This window comes from Falco peregrinus, chromosome 15 (genome assembly GCF_023634155.1).
Source record: "Falco peregrinus isolate bFalPer1 chromosome 15, bFalPer1.pri, whole genome shotgun sequence".
Taxonomy (NCBI): domain Eukaryota; kingdom Metazoa; phylum Chordata; class Aves; order Falconiformes; family Falconidae; genus Falco; species Falco peregrinus.
The window spans coordinates 1,920,016-1,940,619 of NC_073735.1; the positions used below are offsets into that span (position 1 = coordinate 1,920,016).

General features: G+C 42.7%; 2 protein-coding genes across 6 annotated transcripts in view; one reads left to right on the plus strand and one right to left on the minus strand.

Annotated features, from left to right (window-relative positions):
- The window catches only part of SIK2 (salt inducible kinase 2), a 55,247-nt gene extending 35,716 nt beyond the window's left edge, over positions 1-19,531 (plus strand). For 2 of the 3 annotated variants that reach the window (XM_055819413.1, XM_055819415.1), the window contains exons 5-15: positions 5-129; positions 2,283-2,406; positions 4,446-4,666; positions 5,455-5,607; positions 8,053-8,217; positions 10,677-10,905; positions 11,604-11,888; positions 12,060-12,223; positions 13,281-13,397; positions 14,054-14,145; positions 15,772-19,531. In XM_055819413.1, the coding sequence (XP_055675388.1) occupies positions 5-129; positions 2,283-2,406; positions 4,446-4,666; positions 5,455-5,607; positions 8,053-8,217; positions 10,677-10,905; positions 11,604-11,888; positions 12,060-12,223; positions 13,281-13,397; positions 14,054-14,145; positions 15,772-16,363 (2,267 nt within the window). In that variant the 3' untranslated portion in view covers positions 16,364-19,531. The remainder of the gene's footprint in view (positions 1-4; positions 130-2,282; positions 2,407-4,445; positions 4,667-5,454; positions 5,608-8,052; positions 8,218-10,676; positions 10,906-11,603; positions 11,889-12,059; positions 12,224-13,280; positions 13,398-14,053; positions 14,146-15,771) is intronic. The other variant, XM_055819414.1, reaches the window with a different exon arrangement.
- Positions 8,819-20,604, minus strand: part of ALG9 (ALG9 alpha-1,2-mannosyltransferase) — a 78,243-nt gene continuing 66,457 nt past the window's right edge. Inside the window, exon 16 of one of the 3 annotated variants that reach the window (XM_055819418.1) lies at positions 8,819-9,220. In XM_055819418.1, coding sequence (XP_055675393.1) covers positions 9,154-9,220 — 67 coding nt within the window. In that variant the 3' untranslated portion in view covers positions 8,819-9,153. The remainder of the gene's footprint in view (positions 9,221-20,604) is intronic. The other 2 variants (XM_055819422.1, XM_055819420.1) reach the window with 2 other exon arrangements.

Sequence of the window (20,604 nt, forward strand, 5' to 3'; positions counted from 1 at the left end):
ACAGATTTTGGATTTGGAAATTTCTATAAGAATGGTGAGCCTCTGACGACATGGTGTGGAAGCCCACCATATGCAGCCCCCGAAGTCTTTGAAGGACAGCAGTATGAGGGACCCCAGCTGGATATCTGGGTATCGTTACTCTTTTTTAACTGGATTCAAGTCAACTTCCAGGAAGCTGGAATAAAGGAGTCATCTTTGATTTTTCTTAAGCTGCCAACAAGATGTTCCTCTTCAGCTTTATTTCTCGAGTGTCATAAAATGCCTCTTAACATTGAATGGAATTGAAGTTACCCATCCAGGTGGCTATTAAATGTATGCTCTAGGAGTACGTTAGTCCTCTAGAGGAAAAACTGTAGCTCCTCCAAAAGCTCTCCTGACTGAATGCATGAACTGTGCTTTTTTCAGTGCATTTAGTTTTCAGTGTTAAGTGGGAATTGAACTTGTAAGGCTCTAAGTTCTTGATGAGGTTAAAGGGACTCTGAGCCACTGAAACACGGGAGAGGTGATGACTGCTTTGCTCTTTGAGCTGGAAACAAGCACATTTGTGTTGAGCTGGAAACAAGCACATTTGTGTCACAAATGTTTCTACTGCAGGCAGCTGCATGGTTTTGAACCGGTGTGTCTCCGGGTGTACTACTCTGATGGGAGAGGATAGAGGATGCAACTCACATTCTTAGACAATGGAAAAGGGACTAAAATGAACTGACAAGTTCTGTGCACCCGTCGTGCATTGTCAGAGACTGCCTTTCATTCCTGATCTGCTTTCTTTGGGGTTTTTTTGTTTGCTTGGTTTTTAATGTTAGTGTTCTGCTATGTACGATGACAGATCCATATCTTAAAGCAGCAGGGACTGTACAATTTGAGTTTGCAGTGATACTGCTGCGCACAGCGTAACAACACGGGCACTGACATTTTGGTCAGAGCCTGTAATACAAGCAGGGCAGTTCGTAGCAAGCCATCTTTCAGCTGCTAATCTAGCTTAAATTATTCTAATTGCATTAACAAATGAAAACTATGCTTTTAGATACACGTATTTGTGTGTATGTATGTATCTATATATACATATATATGTAGCTAGATAGATTTTTTTTAAAAAAAAAGAGGCTACAGCCTTTCTGAACCTTCAGTGACTGGTAAATAAATGTACAGCAGACCTCTGCCATGCTTACTCTTTCAAATAGCACAGGCACTTCTTGAATGTCAGAAGTGAATCTCTGAACTTTGGTAAATATTCTTTAAAATATGTAATATCCTAAATTGTCAACAGAATCTGCCTGTCTACAAAGAGAAGCGCACATGTGTTTATACTTAAAATAAACACCATCTTCGCTCATCTTCTGAGATTAGTTAAGGACTCTGTATCTCTCTGCAACATCCAGTCATGGAATAGGTCTGCTGAAATTGCTAAGCTTGCAGGACGGATGCACCCATCCACGGTTCAGGTTTTGGCAGGTTAAGGAAGGAAGAAAGCAACTTTTAAAAATACGTATTTAATTATAAAATCTTTACGTACTTACGAAGTTTTGAGGTGAATGGTGAATGCCTGCTTTTTCCTCGAAGTCCAGTGCTGTGGCTATCTATGCCAACTGATTGGCGTGAGGGTCTGGTGTGGTTGTTTCGTCTAGTGTGGCGCTGTATTTTTTTGGCATATACTGCAAGACTATTTCCACTCCCGGTGCCGATTAACTTGCATGCTTTCAAAAATGAGTCTGGCAGTTGGAGGAGAGCTTTTGCCCAGATTGTCTCCTTTGCTCATATTAAATAATCCCTTGTGCTTAGCACCGCACACAGCAGTGCAGAATTATTAGCTGGGGTTCCCCTGGAGATGACTTTACCAGTGTGCCTCTTACCCAGGCTTTAGCGAATCGGTAGATGTGAAAGGTTACAGTTTGTAATTTTGAGTGGCTGATGTCTGAGGTTTGTTTTCATTCAAACAACACTGAGATGAATAAAAACTATCCCTAATTCTGACCTGAAGTCGGGGCTCACTTTTCAGGTATCATTCAGTCATCTGCGTGGAGCTTCCTGCTAGCAGCCAGAGTCTCTAACCCATTACCCTCCAGCTTACCTGCTTACCAGCACAAGGTACTGCAAGCCTGGCCGTTTTGGGTTAGCCGAGGGTTCTTAATGTTTAGGGATCTTCACAAATCCGACTCCTTTTTGTATACATTTGCTGTTTCTGCAGAACGTAATTTTAATTTTTTTCTGTGACAGGATTTGGCTAGCCAACCTCAGAGCCTTTGCTTGTAGCTTGAAAAATGAAATTGTTTTCTTTCTTACAGAGCATGGGTGTAGTTCTTTATGTTTTGGTCTGTGGAGCATTACCTTTTGATGGACCAACACTCCCCATACTGAGGCAACGAGTTCTGGAAGGAAGGTTCAGGATCCCTTATTTTATGTCAGAAGGTAACAGCGTGTCCTCTTACACTCTTGGTGTGGTAAAGCTTGAGTAAATTCTAGAGTAGTTGCAGCTGCAATACAGCAAAGGGTGGTGGATCTGCACGCTAGATTATGGTATGGCAGACTGTTCGTCTTGCAAAGAAACACAAATAAGCCCAGGTGAGGTGTGTGCCCTTGCAGTTGGGCTGCTGCAAGGCAAACCAACCCATTTTTCCCTGTGCAATACGTGGAGATTGCAGTGCCCATGGGCAGGGAGAGTCAAAGGGGAAGCTGAAGGAGCTCTCATCCCACTGTGAACAGAAATGCAGGGATGCAGGGGGAGAGGCACGCTGGTGTTGCAGTTAGCTTTTGTCCTGCAAGGCCATACACATTTTAATACGGAAAAAAAATACGATGAGAGCGGTATCTCTGTCAAACCTAAGTTGTGGATTGAGTGTTTCCTGGGTTTTGACCACATCTGCTAAACAAAAAAAAAATAAAATGCCAGGTTCTTGTTGTCATGATTGTGGCACTCCCATCTGTGACAGAGATCTCTCCCTCAGTTGCACTGTCTGGTGGGTTTCACTCCCCCTCATGCCTGTTCAGACGAGAACAAGTGGGGCCGTTTTTACACAGGGTTTGATGCCGTCCTTCAGCTTCCCTATATTAAAGGCTCTCTAAACCAGATTACTTCAAAGCAACCCTCCTGAATCAAGTCCTCTTTCAATATACCACCCTCTGTGGTTTGTTTGTTTGTTTTTTAAAGGGAATGAAAAATATGTTTTTCAGTCCTGTTGTTAAGGGTTCTGTAGTATAAAACATGCTGGTCTTCCCCTTTCTCATTCTCCTGCACCCCACCTCTGAAAATAGCCACTACAGCGCAGCTATAGTGCACTTGATTGCTTTTAGCAATACTATTACAGCATCACGGCAGCCCCTTGGCATCCTGGGCACATTTTTGGGGCTGGCGCTGAACTCTGTTGTGTTTCTGTGACTTTGCTGACATGGGTATGCAAGCTAGATCCAGGTACCTTTGTGTGAGCTGCGATGGTTGCTGTGACTGCAGCGCAGATCAGCTGTTTCGCAAGCTGTTTGCTGCTCCCCTTGCTGATCACAGGGTGAGGCAGAGTGGGGAAGGGTGTGCCTCTTAGCAAAACTGTAGAAACAAGAGAGATAAACAAGAATAAATAGCCAGAAATATCTCTCTAAATGATTTGTCGTAACTACCTGAACAGACTGACTTGTAACAACTGTACTGTAGCCATGTTCGTCAGCTAGAAAAGCATGGCAGACTGATAATAAGCTCCCTTAAAAGAACTTACACTGACTTCCTATTATATGCAAACTGCATGTTCATCTCCCGTGCCCTCATCTTCCAAAAACCAACCGAGATCTGAATTCAAAAGTGATGGTTTTAATGCTGTCCAGCACATAGTAGTCAGAAAGCAGCAATGGCTTGGTGTGTTCAGAATTATTCTGGCACCTGAAGCTACTGATTGTGCTTTGGTCGTGGAGTTAAAGTAGATAAACCTGCAGACCCACTGGCTACTATTCACAGAAACGTTATTTTTACCTTTGTTTTTGTGACCACTAGGGTGGAAATAAAAAACAATAAAAAAAAAAAAATCCAGACACTAACCCTAGTTTTGCCAACCCCTTGTTTTATGAGCCTGGACAAGCTATTTCCAGCTGTGCTGGAGAAGGATGCTAACTACTCTCCACCACACTGCACAGAGTTTGGTTGAAGCTTTATCAGTTAATGTTAGCACCATACTTAGAACAGCATAGGCGGCTTTAAAGAGGTATTAAATATTACTATTACCCTCAGGTGGGAGCTGTGTAGAAGGAATGGCATCGTTAAGCATACCTTGCATTTAAAGAAGCTGGGGTTTTGTCCTTCTTAATGGGACTTTTAATCTTGTTTTGAGAGATTGTTTTAGCCTTCAGGAAATGTACTTAGGGCAGAAGTAAAGCAGTTTCCTGTTGTCGTGCTCCGTGTTGGTAGGTCTCAGGTGAACAGATCCAAGCGCCACTTGGGGTTGGTAATTGTTTTTTTTTGCCAACAGAGTGTGAACATCTGATTAGAAGAATGTTGGTCCTAGACCCATCCAAACGCTTAACTATTGCTCAGATTAAGGAGCACAAGTGGATGCTCATAGAAGTTCCTGCACAGAGACCTATCCTTTATCCACCAGGAGAGGAGAATGAGCCTTCCATTGGAGAGTATAATGAGCAGGTCTTACGGCTAATGCACAGCCTTGGAATAGACCAACAGAAAACTATTGAGGTAAAATAGATCCAAACAGATATTTGTGCCTGGGGGGAAAGTCTCCTTTTTGTCTTTATGACTAGAACTCGTTACCTGAGTTGTTTGCAACATTCTGTATTTCAACAGATGGGGGGGGGATCCACAAAACTGCTGGTATACTTCACCTGGCCAGACCCTAACAAGGGCAAACATTTTAAATGTGCTGAAATTAACTTAATTTTGAACTTCTAAGAGGGTGGAAAATGAAATTCAAAAAGAAGCATAAAAGCAGAATGTCTCTGTCTAATCCCAAATCATGGTTCTTACCAAACATAAATGCCAGCTATGGAGTTAACACAATGTCCTTTAGGATGGCAGATATTTTAAACCATGGTGGATGCGCCAGTCTGAGTACTTTCTGCTAGAAGAAGCCAAAGTTTCTGTACTTTGCAGAGGCTTAATTCCCTGTTGCTTCTAGTGATTTTGAACGGCCAGTGTATTCAGGAGGTCCTGGAGCTCCGTCCCTTCTCCAGGTTCAAATCGCTGCGGGTTCAGAGCAGCACCTGAACGTTCCCCACAAGTCCTGCTGCAGCCTAGAACATACCAACCTCCTCTGAGCTTGCTGCTAAACTACGGTCGATGCTTTTATGTGCCTGGCACTTTGGTTTGAAACTTTCAATTCACAACAATGTTTGCCTACGCCACTGCCTCTTAAATACTTCTTTTCCCACCCCTCATGGCACTTCTTTTTTTCTTCCTGGTCTTGTAGAACATAAAAGCTAATGCATAGTTGGCTGCACCCACACTTCTGTACTTCTCTTTTTCAGTCTCTGCAGAACAAGAGTTATAACCACTTTGCTGCTATCTATTACTTGTTAGTGGAAAGACTCAAATCACATCGAAGTAGCTTCCCCGTGGAACAGAGACTTGATGCTCGTCAGCGTCGGCCGAGCACCATTGCTGAGCAGACAGTAGCCAAGGTGAGATCTCATTCCTAGCAGAGGTGGGCTTAACGCTGTGCAAGACATTCTTTTCTTTCAAAATGGTGTTTCTACACAGGCTTACTTAGAATCCATTGCTATTTTCTGATTTCTGTAGTATGGACACTTGCAGTTTCATTTTGGAAAGACTGTTTTGGATTTACCTCCTGTCAGAGCTATATGATGACAGATCAGTTGTCTGGCATGCCTCCTACAACTGCTTCTGCTGCCTCCTCCCCACCCCCAGAAAAAAAAAAAAGGAATTTAGAGGGGACTGGTTAAGTTTTAAATGAGAAAGGGAAGTTGACTGCATTTTCAAGCCTAAAATGCAAACAATGGTTTTGGGTTTAGTGGGTATTTGCATGGTTTAACCTTAATTCCCAGTTAAAGGCAAAGTAATGCGCTTGTGCTTCTAATTGGAACACTTCCATTTTTGAGAATTCCAAGCCTTTTGCTGGGAAGTTATGGGTTAAAACTTTTAAGAGAAAACCATTTCTGGAGACTGTGCAACTCTTGCAGTATCTTTAACGTGATTGACAAACGAGCTGTTGAATTTATGGAGAGCCCTGCTAGCATGGGGGCTAAAGGCATGCAGGCTCTACTTAGTGTTATAGACATAGTTGCTCTAAAGAGACCTGTTGAAAATAAAATTACTTTCTCTCCTGCTGTTCTCTAGATACACTTTCTGTCTCCCATGAAATGAAGCATGGCAAAGAATAGTAAAGAGGTACCCAAAAGAAAATATTAAGATCAACCTATCAGGTTAAGATACTACAATGAATTGGTATCTTAAGTACCCTATAAAAGTATAATTGTCATGAGACTCTTAATAAGTCAAGACTGAGAGATTTATTCCTAAATAATGTCATTTTTTTAAAAGATTTGCACCACTGTTTCCTCCTGTGACCCAGCAAGAGTCCGGTTTCATGGGAGACTTCACAGCACGGCTGCAAAACCTCTATGTGCATAGAGCCAATGTGATGACTGACTAATTGATTTAAGTCTTAAGGATGTCACGTGTGTTTTATCAAGAGCAATTCTGGGTGCTCCTTACATCTGGTGCCAGCCCTTCCACTGCGGAAGGCCGTCCACTTAGTATCCTCTCTAATTATACTGACTGATTCAGCACAGGCTCTAAGGCTATTCAGTCTGCTTCTTCCTTAGTAATTTTCTTTAGAAAGAAAGGTCATGTACGGTTTATTGTGTATTATTACAATAATTCTCAGATTATTTTTTTACATGTTCTTTTGTTTCATTAAGATACACAGGCATTGTATAGCCTTTGATTTCTATTAATGCGTAACTGAAAACATGAAAGACTTGGCCTAAGATGACTCAGATATGTCACGGTCTCAAGGAAATATTCTGAAGTTCACAGCCTCCTAGGTACTGATTGCTGTTGTATAGAACAAGTGCCCAGACTCAACTTGCAGGATACATCACAACTGTGCTGCTCCTTTTTCACTTGAGGCAGCAAGACATCATTACGTTTTGGAGTCGGTTGAAATCGCTTCAGCTCTGGAAACACAGGTGCAGGAGCAACGTGGCTGGCAAAGATTAAAGCCAGCTATTTTCTTAGGTAGTAGTTCTAATGGCAGAAAGACACAGTATTCAAAAGCAGATTATTAATGCTAAGGCATATTAAAAGCAGGTGGAGACAGATGAACAAGGAGGAGGACGAAGCCTCCTAGAAGGTGGTTCTTTACCAAATTCCTGTACTTTAGACCCGTATTACCACTTCAGTAATATGCGAACAGTCTTGGGACTGCAACCTTGCACTTAGATCCTGAGTAACAAGATAAATTTGTTTTCACGTGTGGTGGCACCACAGGCTCCTGTATAAGGCTGCTTGTTTCCTTTTGGACAGACAAGTTGTATGGATAATGAAGTTCAGGAAATTAAGGTTAAGAAACAGCGAAAACCACTGTTCTCCTAATTGTGCCATGCTTACCTTCCCTGAGGCACACCTCTACCTTCAACAGTGCTCCCGCTGTTCAAATGTCTTCTTTCAGATCCAGCCTGCTCTATTCTTTCTCATACTTTTTCCTACAGGAACCAATCAGTGCATGTTAGGAAAGTCACTGAAACTAACCCAGTGTCTCACCTCATGGTAATATTAAGGGGGTTTGTACTGAATATAAAAAGGAATTCTAGCATGTCAGAAGTTGGAGGGCACCACGGTGTCCCAAACACTGTCTTTACTGCTAGCCAAGTGCTCAGCTTCAGTAAGTCGTTAGCTTAATGACATTTGGGGTTTGGTGTGCGTTTTGGGGGTGGGTTGTTGTTTTTTTTTTTAAGTCTAAAGACTTAAGAATGAGGAAATAAATCTTACACTTCTTCTGCTTTGGAAATGCGCTAGGGATTTTTTATTTTTAATTTCTGGTTTCGTATGTTGTTTTCTACCTAAAATTGTTCTGGTTTTGGGGTTCTTAAAATCTTTTTTAGGCACAAGCTGTGGTACCCTCAGTTAACTTGCATTCACAAAATGCAAGGTTGTTGCAGTCTCCAGGTCTTCCCTCAGCTTCAGGAGCAGAAGCCTTTTCATTCCCTCCATCCAGCTGCCAGGGAGAGACAGCATTTATGGAGGAAGAAAGAGTTGAGACACCAAAGGTACTGCTTAAAATCACCCTACTGTTTTGTGAAATATCATTTAGGCTGAAAAAGATTGTTGCCTTTTAAATTACTGCCTAGTAAAAGCACAGCTAGTGGTAGTAGCTGTAGCTCCTCAATAATTAATCGAAGATCAGTTCCTTCTGACAGGGCAGAGTTCACCATCCTAGCACAAAGTGCTGTGGAGTTAGGGCTGAAAAAATTGCTAATTCAAAACTGATGTCACTTCATTGACCTTAAGTACACCTCCTGGGTCTCGACAAGTCAAACACAAAGACCTTTAGTGTCTAAACACTGGATTTGTGCATTTCTTGTATCAGCTGGACAAAATATATTGTGCCTGTTTCTCTAAATTTAAAGTATTCTCTGAGCATCAGATTTCTAGGTATTCCAGATTCTTTTTCTAGCTCTCTTGCACATATCTTTCAATAGCTGTGGGTTTTTTGATTGCTAATCTGGCTCTCGTATTCTTTGCTTGCATTCCAATCTTACCCCACTGTCATTTGTAAAAGAAAAATCAGCCTACAAAAGTTGGGGGAGTTCTTCTTCTGAAATATGTTTTCATAGCTTCTAATACATATGTGTGTGTGTGTGTGTGTGTGTGTGTGTATGTAGCTTCTAATACAAAGGGTTCACTGCTGAGTATCTAGAGTAACCTGCTCATCCAAGTATTCATACAAATGAGACCAGCAAGGTGTAACGGAACCTTAAGAGGAAGCTTACCAGTTACCAGTTAGAGCTTTGGTGAGGAAGGGGCAATAGCTTACACATTTATGAAGTGTATTATTCTTCTTCTGGTGAAACTTCTGTTGTTCTCTCACGTATATTGTCACATTATCACTTCGATTTCAGCATGTTGTACTTTGCCTGGTGCCAGCGAAGGGTTTGGTTTCATGCTTGCCATTTTGAAGCTTTTATTGCTCACTTACTGGTTAGTTACCAACACCGATAAGTGTGGCTCTCGTTCTCCTCATTAAGTAACTCCTCGTGTGGTCTCTTACAGCTGGAAAGCAAAAAGACAGTTGGAAATCAACATTTCAAACTTTATTTTGCATCCCCCGTTTGCTTTTATAGATGCAGTTTGGCCAGAGTAGATCAACAAATGGTGACTACAGTGAGGTGTCAAATCACAACTGACTTGGGGATATTCAGTGTCTTAAGTATTATAGAACTTGTCTGCTGAAGACTTCCAAGCTTTGATCCATGTGCCATGGTAAACTGCCGAGAGCCAGCTGCCCACATGGTATTGGTTCTCTTTTTCCTCTCCAGCAGTTTACTAAACACTCTTTCCAGCACTTTTGCTGCCGGATCAGTAAAAGGCATTTGAATGGAAAAGTCAAAAATGGAAAGTAAGGTGTGCAAGCAATTAAGCTTAAACATGTAAGCCATTAAATTAAAATAGAGGCAGAAGATGCAGAATTTCCCTGTGTAAGCATCATGGTTTTACTGATGCTCAAAATACCACAGAAATTCAAAGAAAATTCAGGAATTGTTCATTGACAGTTACATAAAATCACCTGTAGCAGTGCTGCCTGGTTTTATGCTAAATTAAGGTGTTTTTTCATCCGTATTTTACCCAGCCTGATCCTACCAAAACGGTAGGAGTGGCATGTGGAACAGGAAACTAATTAGAGCTTCTGAGGTACTGCAGAACACCCAGCCCAAAACTGCTTGACATGCAGGCTACGGTCCTTGAAACTCAAGTAGTTGCATATGGCAAAGAATTAGTGAAGGTACGCAAAGACTCAGGACAAACTGGTTTGAAGAACAAAAAGAGTATTAAAATCCTAGGAGAATTTTATATTGCAAAGGTACCTCTAAAGGCCCTCTAGTCCAACCTCCTGCTAAAAGCAGGTCTAATTTCAAAGCTAGATGAGGTTGCTCAGTGCTTTATCAAGTTGAGTGAATCTGGGGAGGGGGATTCCACAGCCCCTCTAGGCAACCTTTGTTTGCAGAGTAGCACCATGAATCAAATGGACTTTTGCTAGAAAGGGTGCATTTATTGTATTCTTCTTGAACACATCTCCACAAGAATGCTGCAGAATTAAATACAAGACTGTTTCGTCATCATGCTTATCTGAGCGTGGTAGGCATAGTAAGGGGAAACAACAATATTGTACGTTTCATTATATCTGTGACTACACTGGCAAAGGTTATTAATAACTTTAAAAAGAAAGGAAAAAAAAAAAAAAGAGTCCTGGAGAGGACAGTACCATGGAAATAAGAGTATTTAGATTCAGGGAGTCAAGAACGTCAGTGGTGAGCCTACCTGGAGGGATTTGTCACATGCAATTCTTAGCAAGTCTTACTTAATTCAGTAGGCTATAGGGAGGTTTCACGCCACGTTTAGACCTCCAGCGTGCCTGCAGCCTACGCCGTGGCAGCGTTTTCTTGCACTCTGGGGTGGCCCTCTGTGCACTTGTTTGAAAGCTGTCCCACCTTCTCCTTGGGCCCTTTAGGTGAATGGCTGCCTGCTAGACCCGGTGCCTCCCGTGGTGATTAGGAAGGGATGCCAGTCACTGCCTACCAGCATGATGGAGACTTCTATTGATGAAGGAATAGAGACAGAAGGAGAGTCGGAAGATGACCCTGCACAGGCCTTTGCAGCCCTTCAAGCAGCTCGCTGCGGGAAGCGACGTCACACTCTGGCAGAAGTTACCAACCAGCTGGTGCTGGTGCCAGGCACAGGTACGCAAGCGTGGACATCTCGAGGCTCATGTCATGCTCTCAGCGCTCCCAGGCTGAAGAACACTAGGCTTTAAGAGTCACAAGCACAAGACTGAGTTTCTTGGGTTTGTTGACTTAGCATTTGCCATAAAGGCCAAGGGGAAAAACACCAAACAAAACACCCCAAAACCTGCTGTACAGACAGTATAAAGCCAAAGCAGCGAAATACACAGCTGGCTACAGTCATGTACGACCTCAACAGCAACTGGTGAAGTCTGGCAAGTTGGCTCGTTCTTTTTCATGTAACCAAATGTCCCCAAATCATTCATCCCCTAAAGATGTGCTGGCAGAGGAGGACAGTGGGGAAACAAAAAACCTCTGGATTCTCAGGTATTCCAAAACCAGCGAGATGACCAAGCCTCGTCAGGATTATCTAAGGTGGGGAGCGAACACTGAACACTCTCCAAACAAAATAAACCAGTGAACATCAGCTGCGTAGTATCTTATCGCTGTGATAATCTAAAAACCAGCAGTAAATCCCCATTCTGGTACTGCAAGTGTTAAAGTAAATTGTAATTTAAGAAACTTGATTTTGTTTGTTTCATTTCCTCTAAGACAGCCACTGTAGGCAGGAATAGCTGGAGCCTGTGACACTTCCTTTGCTTTGCTAAATTGCTGCTGCACTTTCCTTTTATTCTGGTTTTTGGGTTTTGTCACAGGGAAAGTCTATTCGTTGGATGAAAACTCATCTCTGGGCAGTATCGATTCGGAGTATGACATGGGATCCATTCAGAGAGATATTAAATTTCTGGAAGACACCCCTTCCTTGAAAGAAATGGTGTTAACTAACCAACAAGCACCCAGAATGACAACGCCTTTCATAGGTCTGAGACCTGCCAATCCAGCCATGCAGGCACTCACCTCCCAAAAGCGAGAGGCTCACAACCGCTCTCCTGTCAGCTTCCGAGAGGGGCGCAGAGCTTCTGACACATCCCTCACACAAGGTAATTATAACCATTGTTGTGACACGTCATACCTAGACGTAGTAGTATATGTACTGCATACACGGGAGCACCAAGACTTGGTGGTTACTCAGCTTATTTTGCAGTTGCTGTGCTAACCAGATACGAATTAACTAACTTTCTGACAAGCGTTTTGCTCAACTCTTTTTCCAGGAATTGTAGCATTTAGACAGCACCTCCAGAATCTGGCACGAACCAAAGGAATCCTGGAACTGAACAAAGTCCAGTTGCTGTATGAACAGATGGGATCAGAAGAAGAACCTTCTCTGACGTCAGCTGCCACCCAGCTGCAGGACCTCATTAATAGTCCTCCGCAGGTACTTAAACCAGAAATCAAGCTCTGTCTTTCAGGTGTTAATGCTCTGGGACAGATAAGGAATGGATGGAGTGTTCCAGAGATCTGAGAAGAGCTAATTTACAGATAAAGTTCCCTCTTCTCCTTCCTGTCTTCCACAGAATAGAGAGTGAGCATTTGCAGGCTAGCCTTTACCATCGTTGTGGTGTCAGTGGGGTGGCCTCGTTAGCTCTCCAAATCCAACGTTTTATTATTGCTTTTAATCTGAAAGATGTTTTAGATTGAACATCTTTCCCTGTTGGAGCTGGTGTGGTATAATCTAAAAAGCACAGAGGCCAAGTGGTAATGGTTAGCCTGATTTGCATAGTGAAATGCTAAATAGCTTCTACCGTGCTCCTGGTTACTTGTTTCAAATGGAACAGGTCACAGCAAACAGGAATAACAAGTTTCTGTTAAACCCCAGGAATAAAATGGGTAAGAAGTCCACAGGCACTGTAAGCACCTGCTGTTCCAGCTGAAGCCTGCTATTCTTAAAGCTCCAGCTGTTGTTTTCTGACTGCTGAAAAACTTCAGTTCTGACAACCACAAAGTTGTAACGTTTTCACAAGAGTCTCTCACTTGACGTAAACACGCTGCAGCGCTTACGGTATTCTCACGACAACAATTCACTCCGTTCCCCTGTCAGCACTCTCCAGCTTACTAGAGGTGCCTGCTCCATGCACAGCTTCTCCACTGCTGCTGAGAGCTTTTCACCTTCTGTTTTGAAGCTGTGAAATGAGAGCTGCACGAAAGCCTGTTCAAAGTTTGGGTGGTTTTCTAACCCTGTACATTTCCTATTTCGGAGGGCAAGTCAGAAATAGCACCGTTCAGTTACAGGTGTAAGCCCTTGCCATTCTGTAGCACAGACAGTTCAAAGCTTTGTAATTTAGCCTCCTCACGGTGCAGTGAAAGTGGTGAGTGACACCAGAGACCGGTCCATGTGGCAGCTATGAAACCTCTGTCAGGGGAAATCCTTAAAGAAAGGGCTGAGGCAGAAAAGCCTCTTCTGGGGATGAAACTTGTTCCTCTTCTCTCTGCAGGAGGAAGCATCTCAGCAGCAGCAGGAAGCTGCATCTGCTTTCCCTAACGGTGCACATCCCCCATTATTATCCAGACGGCAGAGCTTAGAAACACAGTACTTACAACAGAGGCTCCAGGTACCACACCTCACCTCCACGGAAGCAAACCAGCTGCTGTTACTACACGGCAGACTTTTAGATCTTACTACTCGGGAAAATCAGCCAGAGGCTGAATTGGAAATTATGTTGTATTTTTTTTGTCAGACGCTGACCCTCGTTATGCAAAAAGCATATTACTGCTGTTTTCCTACTCAGTCTGTTACTGTATAGTAGTATTAAAGCAATCTGAAGTAACTGCCAGTGAGCACCTGTTACTGGTGTTGCACCCTATGAAGGTTACGCACCAGCATCTGAGGAGCCACTTCTGACCCCCTGGGGCTCACTGTTTCTCACACACACACACACACCCTTTTTTTTTTTTTTTTTTTAACCGATTTTCATATAGCTTTAGTTTATTAAAAAAATTTCCAGCTCACAGCTTCTCTTTCACTTGGGAAGAATCTTTCTGTGGATTTTTATGGCACTTTTCATGGTACATGCTATCGTGCAAAGACACTCTTTGTCTCAGGGTTGGAAGCCAATAAGCAGTAGTGGCTGTAGCTTTAGATCATAGTTCTGTTGACAGCTTCGAGCTGAGCAGTTACACTGTCATAAAGGTAGACAGTCTTTCATTTGCTTAATTGACTAATGCATTAAATCAAATGCAATGTAAAACAGCACTGCCTTTCTTGCAGAAACCCACTCTACTATCAAAAGCTCAGAATACTTGCCAGCTCTACTGCAAAGAATTGCCCCGGAGTCTGGAACAGCAATTACAGGAGCACAGGTAAGAAGCTTGCAGACTATGGAGCTAAGTTATTTGTTCTTACTCTCAAGAGTAAGAAAAGGACTGGAACAATCCTTGTCCATTTAGAAATTCTTTGAAAAAGGAAACTTCACTTGAAAATTTCTAAGGACACAGTCCTCCTTTTTTAAAAGAGGGACAACAGCCTGGCCACCTGTTTAGAAATTTCTCTGCTATGAGCTCTTCATCAGCTAACGCTGCTAGGGTGCAGGTATGCAGCAACACCTCATGCTTCCTCTAGTGCTGATGGGCCTACAGAAGCACAGGAGGAAGCTTCCCTACTACTTAAGAATGTTGTACTTAATTTTGCCCTCGTCCTCCCAACCACCCACTGCTTACAGCCTCCGTGTTGCTGTATTTATTGTAAATCAGAACATACATCGCCTGTTTCTGCCTGCTGGGAAGCCCTGCAGGCATTGAGGTGTTTCCTGCCTCGATCCTGTGACCCTGCAGTTTTACAGTGAAGTCAGTCAATTTTTTCTTGTCATGTACGATCAGTTTAGAAGTGACAGTCCTCTGAAAAAAGTTACAGAGTGAGTAGATTTGAAGTGTCCCCATATAACTGCACGTATTATAGCAGACAAGATTTTAATTGCCAAGTTAAAGGGCTGCAAGCACTTTATGAGCTCGTAATTTGGTAATCATCAAACATGTAAGCAAGATAAGTACTAAAGACAGTTACTATCCCTGAGTCTTGTAAAAGAATCACAGAAAGAGAAGGGAGAGTAACAACCTAGCTGCGTGCTGTCTGGAACAGAGAGACTGAGGAACAAGGCTATAAAAATACTACTTGATTTCAAGAAAGCAAGCAATCTGTAATTACTTTGTAGCTTACGGCCACTCCTGACAATTGTAGTTATTAACGCTAATCAAGAACTTAACTAACAGTATTGAGAGCGGCTTGGTGTACTCCTTTAAGAATAGGAATTCTGCATGGAGAAATAAGCTGAGACGCAGCAGATTCATTTTCTGAACGCTGTCAGCGTGCGTCAGTAGTAGGTCTCCTATTTCTGCATGCTTTGGGAATTGGCTGGCAGGAGACCTCCACTTTGTCGTATCACAGGAATTTGTCAAAGGTAGCTATAGCCTTGCATTGTGTTGTAAATTCTTCCTGTTTGTAAAAAGTCAAAAACATGGAGTTTCATAAAAGTTCATAGGGAGCAGCGCAGTTCAAGAGAAAAAAAAAGACTATGGGAGGGGAAGGAGGCTTTGTTCATTTCCATTAGCGGCCAGCAACGCTGGAAGTCTTCGGCTCCCAAGTTCCACCGAGCAGGGAATAGCAGGCTTCAAATACAAATACAATGCATCTTATTCTTAGCAAACGAATTTAAACAATGCATGGGCTTAACTTCATGGCACAGGAAAAATTCACTAAACGATTAAAAAGGTTATCAAAAAGAAGGTGTATAAACTTGCCCTCTGCACGTTTGCTGAAAGCTGAAGAATCTGGTCTGCTGTAAAATTTAATAAATGAGATTGCTCAGCAATTTTCCAGTTCTGTACTTCACTCCCTGCTGGAACTGTTTGAGTGCCTAGTATACACGATTCGTGCTTGCGCCTTAACACTTCCAAAGGCAAAAATAATTGCTGTTTATGTCCTTGATTCAGGCTGCATCAGAAGCGACTCTTTCTCCAGAAGCAGTCCCAGCTGCAGGCCTATTTTAACCAGATGCAAATAGCTGAGAGCTCATACCCAAGGTCAAGTCAACTGCCACTTCCATGCCAGGAGGAGCAGCAGCAGCAGCAGCCGCCGCAGCAATCGGCCCAGTTCAGCTTGCAGCAGCCCTTGAGCCCCGTGATGGAGCCTTCCTCAGAACAAATGCAATACGACCCCTTCCTCAGTCAATACCAGAAGGTACAGCTGGATCCACTGCCACCCTCCCAGATCACCAGCTCGTCACGGTTGTCATCACCGGTTCAGGTGCAGCAGCCACCACAGTCCTTACAATATTCCTATCAGACTTGTGAATTGCCTGTTGTCACCTCTTCTGAGCCAGACTACCCCGACCAGTGCCAGTATTCCATGGACCCAGCACAACAGAGCAGTGTAGCATTGCCCGACAGCCAGAGCAGCTCAGCATCTCATGAGTCCCAGTCAAACTATGATGCATTAACCCTCTCGGAATTGCCTGGACTCTTTGATTGTGAAATGATGGAGACTGTAGATCCCCAGCACAGCGGCTATGTCCTGGTGAATTAATGCCATGGGATGACTAACATGAGAATGGAAGACAGGACAAATGGAGAAGCATGTGAATTTTTGGTTTTTTTTTGTTCCTACCCCAAAGTTCATGGTTATTTTTCAACCCTTGAATTAACAGGGGAACTAAAAATCCACCTGACTGGGAAAAAAAAAAAAGCAGGAGGTGGCATGAAGTGTTTGGCCACTAAGCTCCTCTTGCTGGTGGCAGGGGCTAGAGAACAGATAGTGCAGTTTCATCCCACAAAGAACTAGTTTGCATAGGAGGAGGCAAAAAAAGTGAATTTTAGAGGAAGGAAATAGCCCCCTTAAAAAAATTTGGGGAGTTTGTCAGCATTCACCTAACATTCACTTGGAGAAACAAGAATGAGTGCGCACTGCATTGTACTTCTTGGCAATAAAAGCAATAGTTTTCATTGAAATTCAGGGTAGATTTGGGTCTGCGCTGACGGCAACTGTAATACTCTGGAAACAGTAGCGTGAGGTGGAATCGAAGGAAAGTTGCACCTCGGCATCTGATTGCTGGTTAAGCTACTGATCTGGAACTACTCCGTGGGAAGTCTCAGAGATCACCAGGCACCTCAGGCAGCCTCCACTTCCTCCTGCTAGCAAGGAAACAGTATTTCCCGGGCCTGCCAAGGAACTCTTTAACTGTCTGCTAAGGGATGCTTCTGGATCTCTGCTAAGTGACATCTTGACTTTGTCAAAATACACCTGGAACTGACACAGGGCACCACAGTGGTTTTTAGAGACCTCTGGGTGGGGATCAGAATACTAAAGGATAAAGGATTAGCTAACAGAGATACAGATGGTAAGAAGTATGATGAGAAAAGTCAAGAGCTGCAGCCAATGGCATGAGAAGAAAAAAAAAAAAAAAAGATTAAGAAGAAAGATCCACCTGGGTGGCTTTTGAAATCAACCCTTTTTGCAGGCGGGCCTTTGTGGAGGGCTCTGTCTTGGAGAAGTTCCGATCACTGGAAAGGATCCATCTGTCCTTTGGTTGCATTTTAAAAGCAAGCAAACAAACTGTGTTTTGAATTTGCAGTACGTGTTGCTGGTGGTTTATTGAGCTTTGTATATTTGGACAATTATTTAGGGTTTTAGAACTTAAGGATAAAAACAATGAGCTTAAAAAAACCCCTGTGAAGTGATAGTGCTGTGCCTTTTTCAGTTCTTTATCAGCCTATATGCTTTTTTCTGAAGAAAGTAGAAAATACCCCATCTATATCCTTGCTATAGCCAAAGTCCCTTCAGAGCACACGTTCCACCATGTGGAACATAATGTTTAACTTTCTGAGTGTTTTGATTGCTCATGTATATATAACATTGAAAGTATTACAGCAATATTTAGCATCACAAACTGTTGATGTATCAACCATTTCAAAAATACTAAACCCAACAAGCAGTTGTGCCTCCAGAACTTTCAGTCATGAAACAGAAGTCATAGGAGGATTGTTAGGACTCTGCAGAAAATTTCCATCTCTGGTTTGGGGGTTATTTCTAGCCTTCAGGTATGGGGGGACATTACAGGCTGACAGATGAGGTTCACAGGGTGACAGTTCAGCCCTTTTCTGAGCAGACATTTAAGCACAATTGCAGGTTCCTTAAAGCACAAAGAACGGCAGAGAAACTGTGCTGATCACATACGTAGAAAACACCGCTGTTTGCCGGAAAGTTTGGTGAGCTAAGGTCTTTGATGCCACAGATAATGGGGACGTAGAAAGGTGGATAATCGGCCAGCATTTACAGCAATAAGACCACGTTTAAAGGTGGGACAGTAGGACTTTAGTCACTGCAGTGCAGGCTGCGTGAAGGATGAAGGGTTTAACAACCCACAGAAGGCACCTGGCATCCCGTGTGCTGCAGTCAGAGAGGAGGCAGCTCCTGTTGCTCCGTAGCCTGCTCTGATACTGGTCCAGTTGTGATACTGGTCCAGTTGTGCAGCTGGACTCAGCCCGTAAGCGCTCAGCTTCTACCTCTCGTACCACAAGTGATTCTCAAGGCATCAGCGAAGGAGAGTTGGAAGAACAGGGGTCGCATCCATACCCTGCTTATGTGATGCAAGATGAAGGGGGCTAGGAAGCTCTACTTTAAATAGTTGAAATAGAAAGAAAAGGGTTTTATTGTGCGGTTTGCCTCCCAAAGGGAACTCGCTGACACAGTAAATAGCTACGGAACACAGAAACCCCCATGACACCTTAAGTGACTAACAACGGGAAGGGAAACAGCTTGACAAATGCTGCAGCATAACAGACCAGGCATTTTGCTACTTAAAAAAAAAAAAAAAAAAAAAAAGGGGGGGGGGACAATAAAGAGTTCTGTCCTTTCATTCCTTCTTCCCTACCCCACAGCATAATAAACACTTCCTAGAATTTTCATACCTGACCAGGCACTCAAGGAACTATAGTGAAAACAGCCGACGGGACACGCAGCTCCGATGAAGACAAGCCCGGTTCTGCTCCGGGGGGTGGGTTACTGCCACGACTATAACCACTTCCTTCCCCATCCAGCTTCAGGATACTGTACATTTCAGGACTCGAAGATAAAAATAATTCTGTTCTGGAGTTCTGCAGTTCATTTACCAGGATGTGCCAACTAGTCTAAGCTCATCTGAGCTTTGCAGCACTGGTAAGGGGGAAGCTACAGTGTTTTTTAATGTAGTTCAGCCTGACTCTTCCCCTCAACCAAAAGCATATTTAACATTTCATGTAATTTCCTTTAAGCCAGTTAGACTAAAAGGCTTCTAATGCCTTCTAATACGGCAGAGCATCCGTTGGGCACCACTTCGTGCTACTTTGAAGTGGCTTTTTTGTTCAAATCTGTTATGTCTAACATTAGAGAACTGTGTACACTACTGTTAAGAGTAATTATTAGCTTTATTATCTTGTATTACAGACTCCTTTGAAGAGACTTTGGTGTGATGTATATGGGGTAAAAATTTCATATGGAGAAAAGTGCAATATGTGTGTGTGTGGTACGTTCTTTAATGTATTTTTTTAAGGAGTTAGAGGGTTTAGTCTCTGCTTTGGGATAAATGCACTAGTTTTGTGAACTCCAGGTTTGGCAAGTTCATCTGTAGTATTTACATGCAACTGATAACTCTGGACTCTGTAAAGCAATTACAGTGTATTAATACAAAATAAAGAATATGTGCATTTCATTTTTAAATACCTAGCGAGTTAAAGCAGCCACTGCCACTCTTGTGTTCTTAGTGGCCTCTTTTTGTATTATATGGAGGTTGTTTTCTCTCTGAGGCACCAAGTGACAAAAGAAAACTGATGCCTGCTGCGAAGGCTGGATTTTCTAGACTGAAGTTTGCTACCTCTTATTTGACATATTGGGGCAGTTGATACGACTGACTTTCGAAGGCAAATATGAATGCTTTGTCCATTCTAATAGCTTCAACAACAAAAAAAAAGCTGCGTTTCTTTACTGCCTGCTGTGCCATGGAACGTCAGGAGCACGCCTCTGACACAGGCAAGCTCATCTGTCAGTGTGTCGCCTTGACTTTGAGAGAGGGAAAAGTTATTCTCAAAACTTACTGTTTTGACATTTTTCCACGTTATCAGTACGCACTAGTCAACAGGTGACACAAGCAGTTTTATGCCGATCGTATAATGCCAAACCGTAGAAACGCTGCATAGGAACAAACCTCCGCTGAGAAATACCAGTTTGGATTTGACCAGAAAGAGCATTTACAGAGGGAGCTGCTTGGGATCTGAATTATTGCCCTATAGAAAGAAATTATTTTTTTCTTTTAGATATCATAGTGGAACAGTTTCCCCAACGCTCCAAAGTTACTGTGAAGTTTCTTGAGGTTAGGTGTTTCATTATCTCCTGTTACATCAAGTAACAGGATTATTTATGTAAAATTTTTTTGTAATTTTTTTTTGTTCCCAAAAAAATTGTGTAATGAAAAAAAAAAAAAAAACTATGTCAAGGAGAAAGGTCTGCTCACCTACTTTTCTAACTCCACATAAAATTTTTACCTGTAAACCCATTCCTTCTCTGTCCATCCTCTACAGTGTTTGTTTTGGCCGCTCTACAATGCAGAGCAGTTTGGGACAGGCTGGGGGAAAAACCTCAAAAAATGCAATCAACTCTTTGCTGGGAAAAACAAAGCTCAAGTTCCCACTAAAAGAAACAGACTCAAAAACACTCTCTTAAACTCTTTAAACTAAATCTCCATCCTCTGTAGAGAAAAAGCTTACCAAAAAAAAAAAAATTAGGCTGGGTCCCTG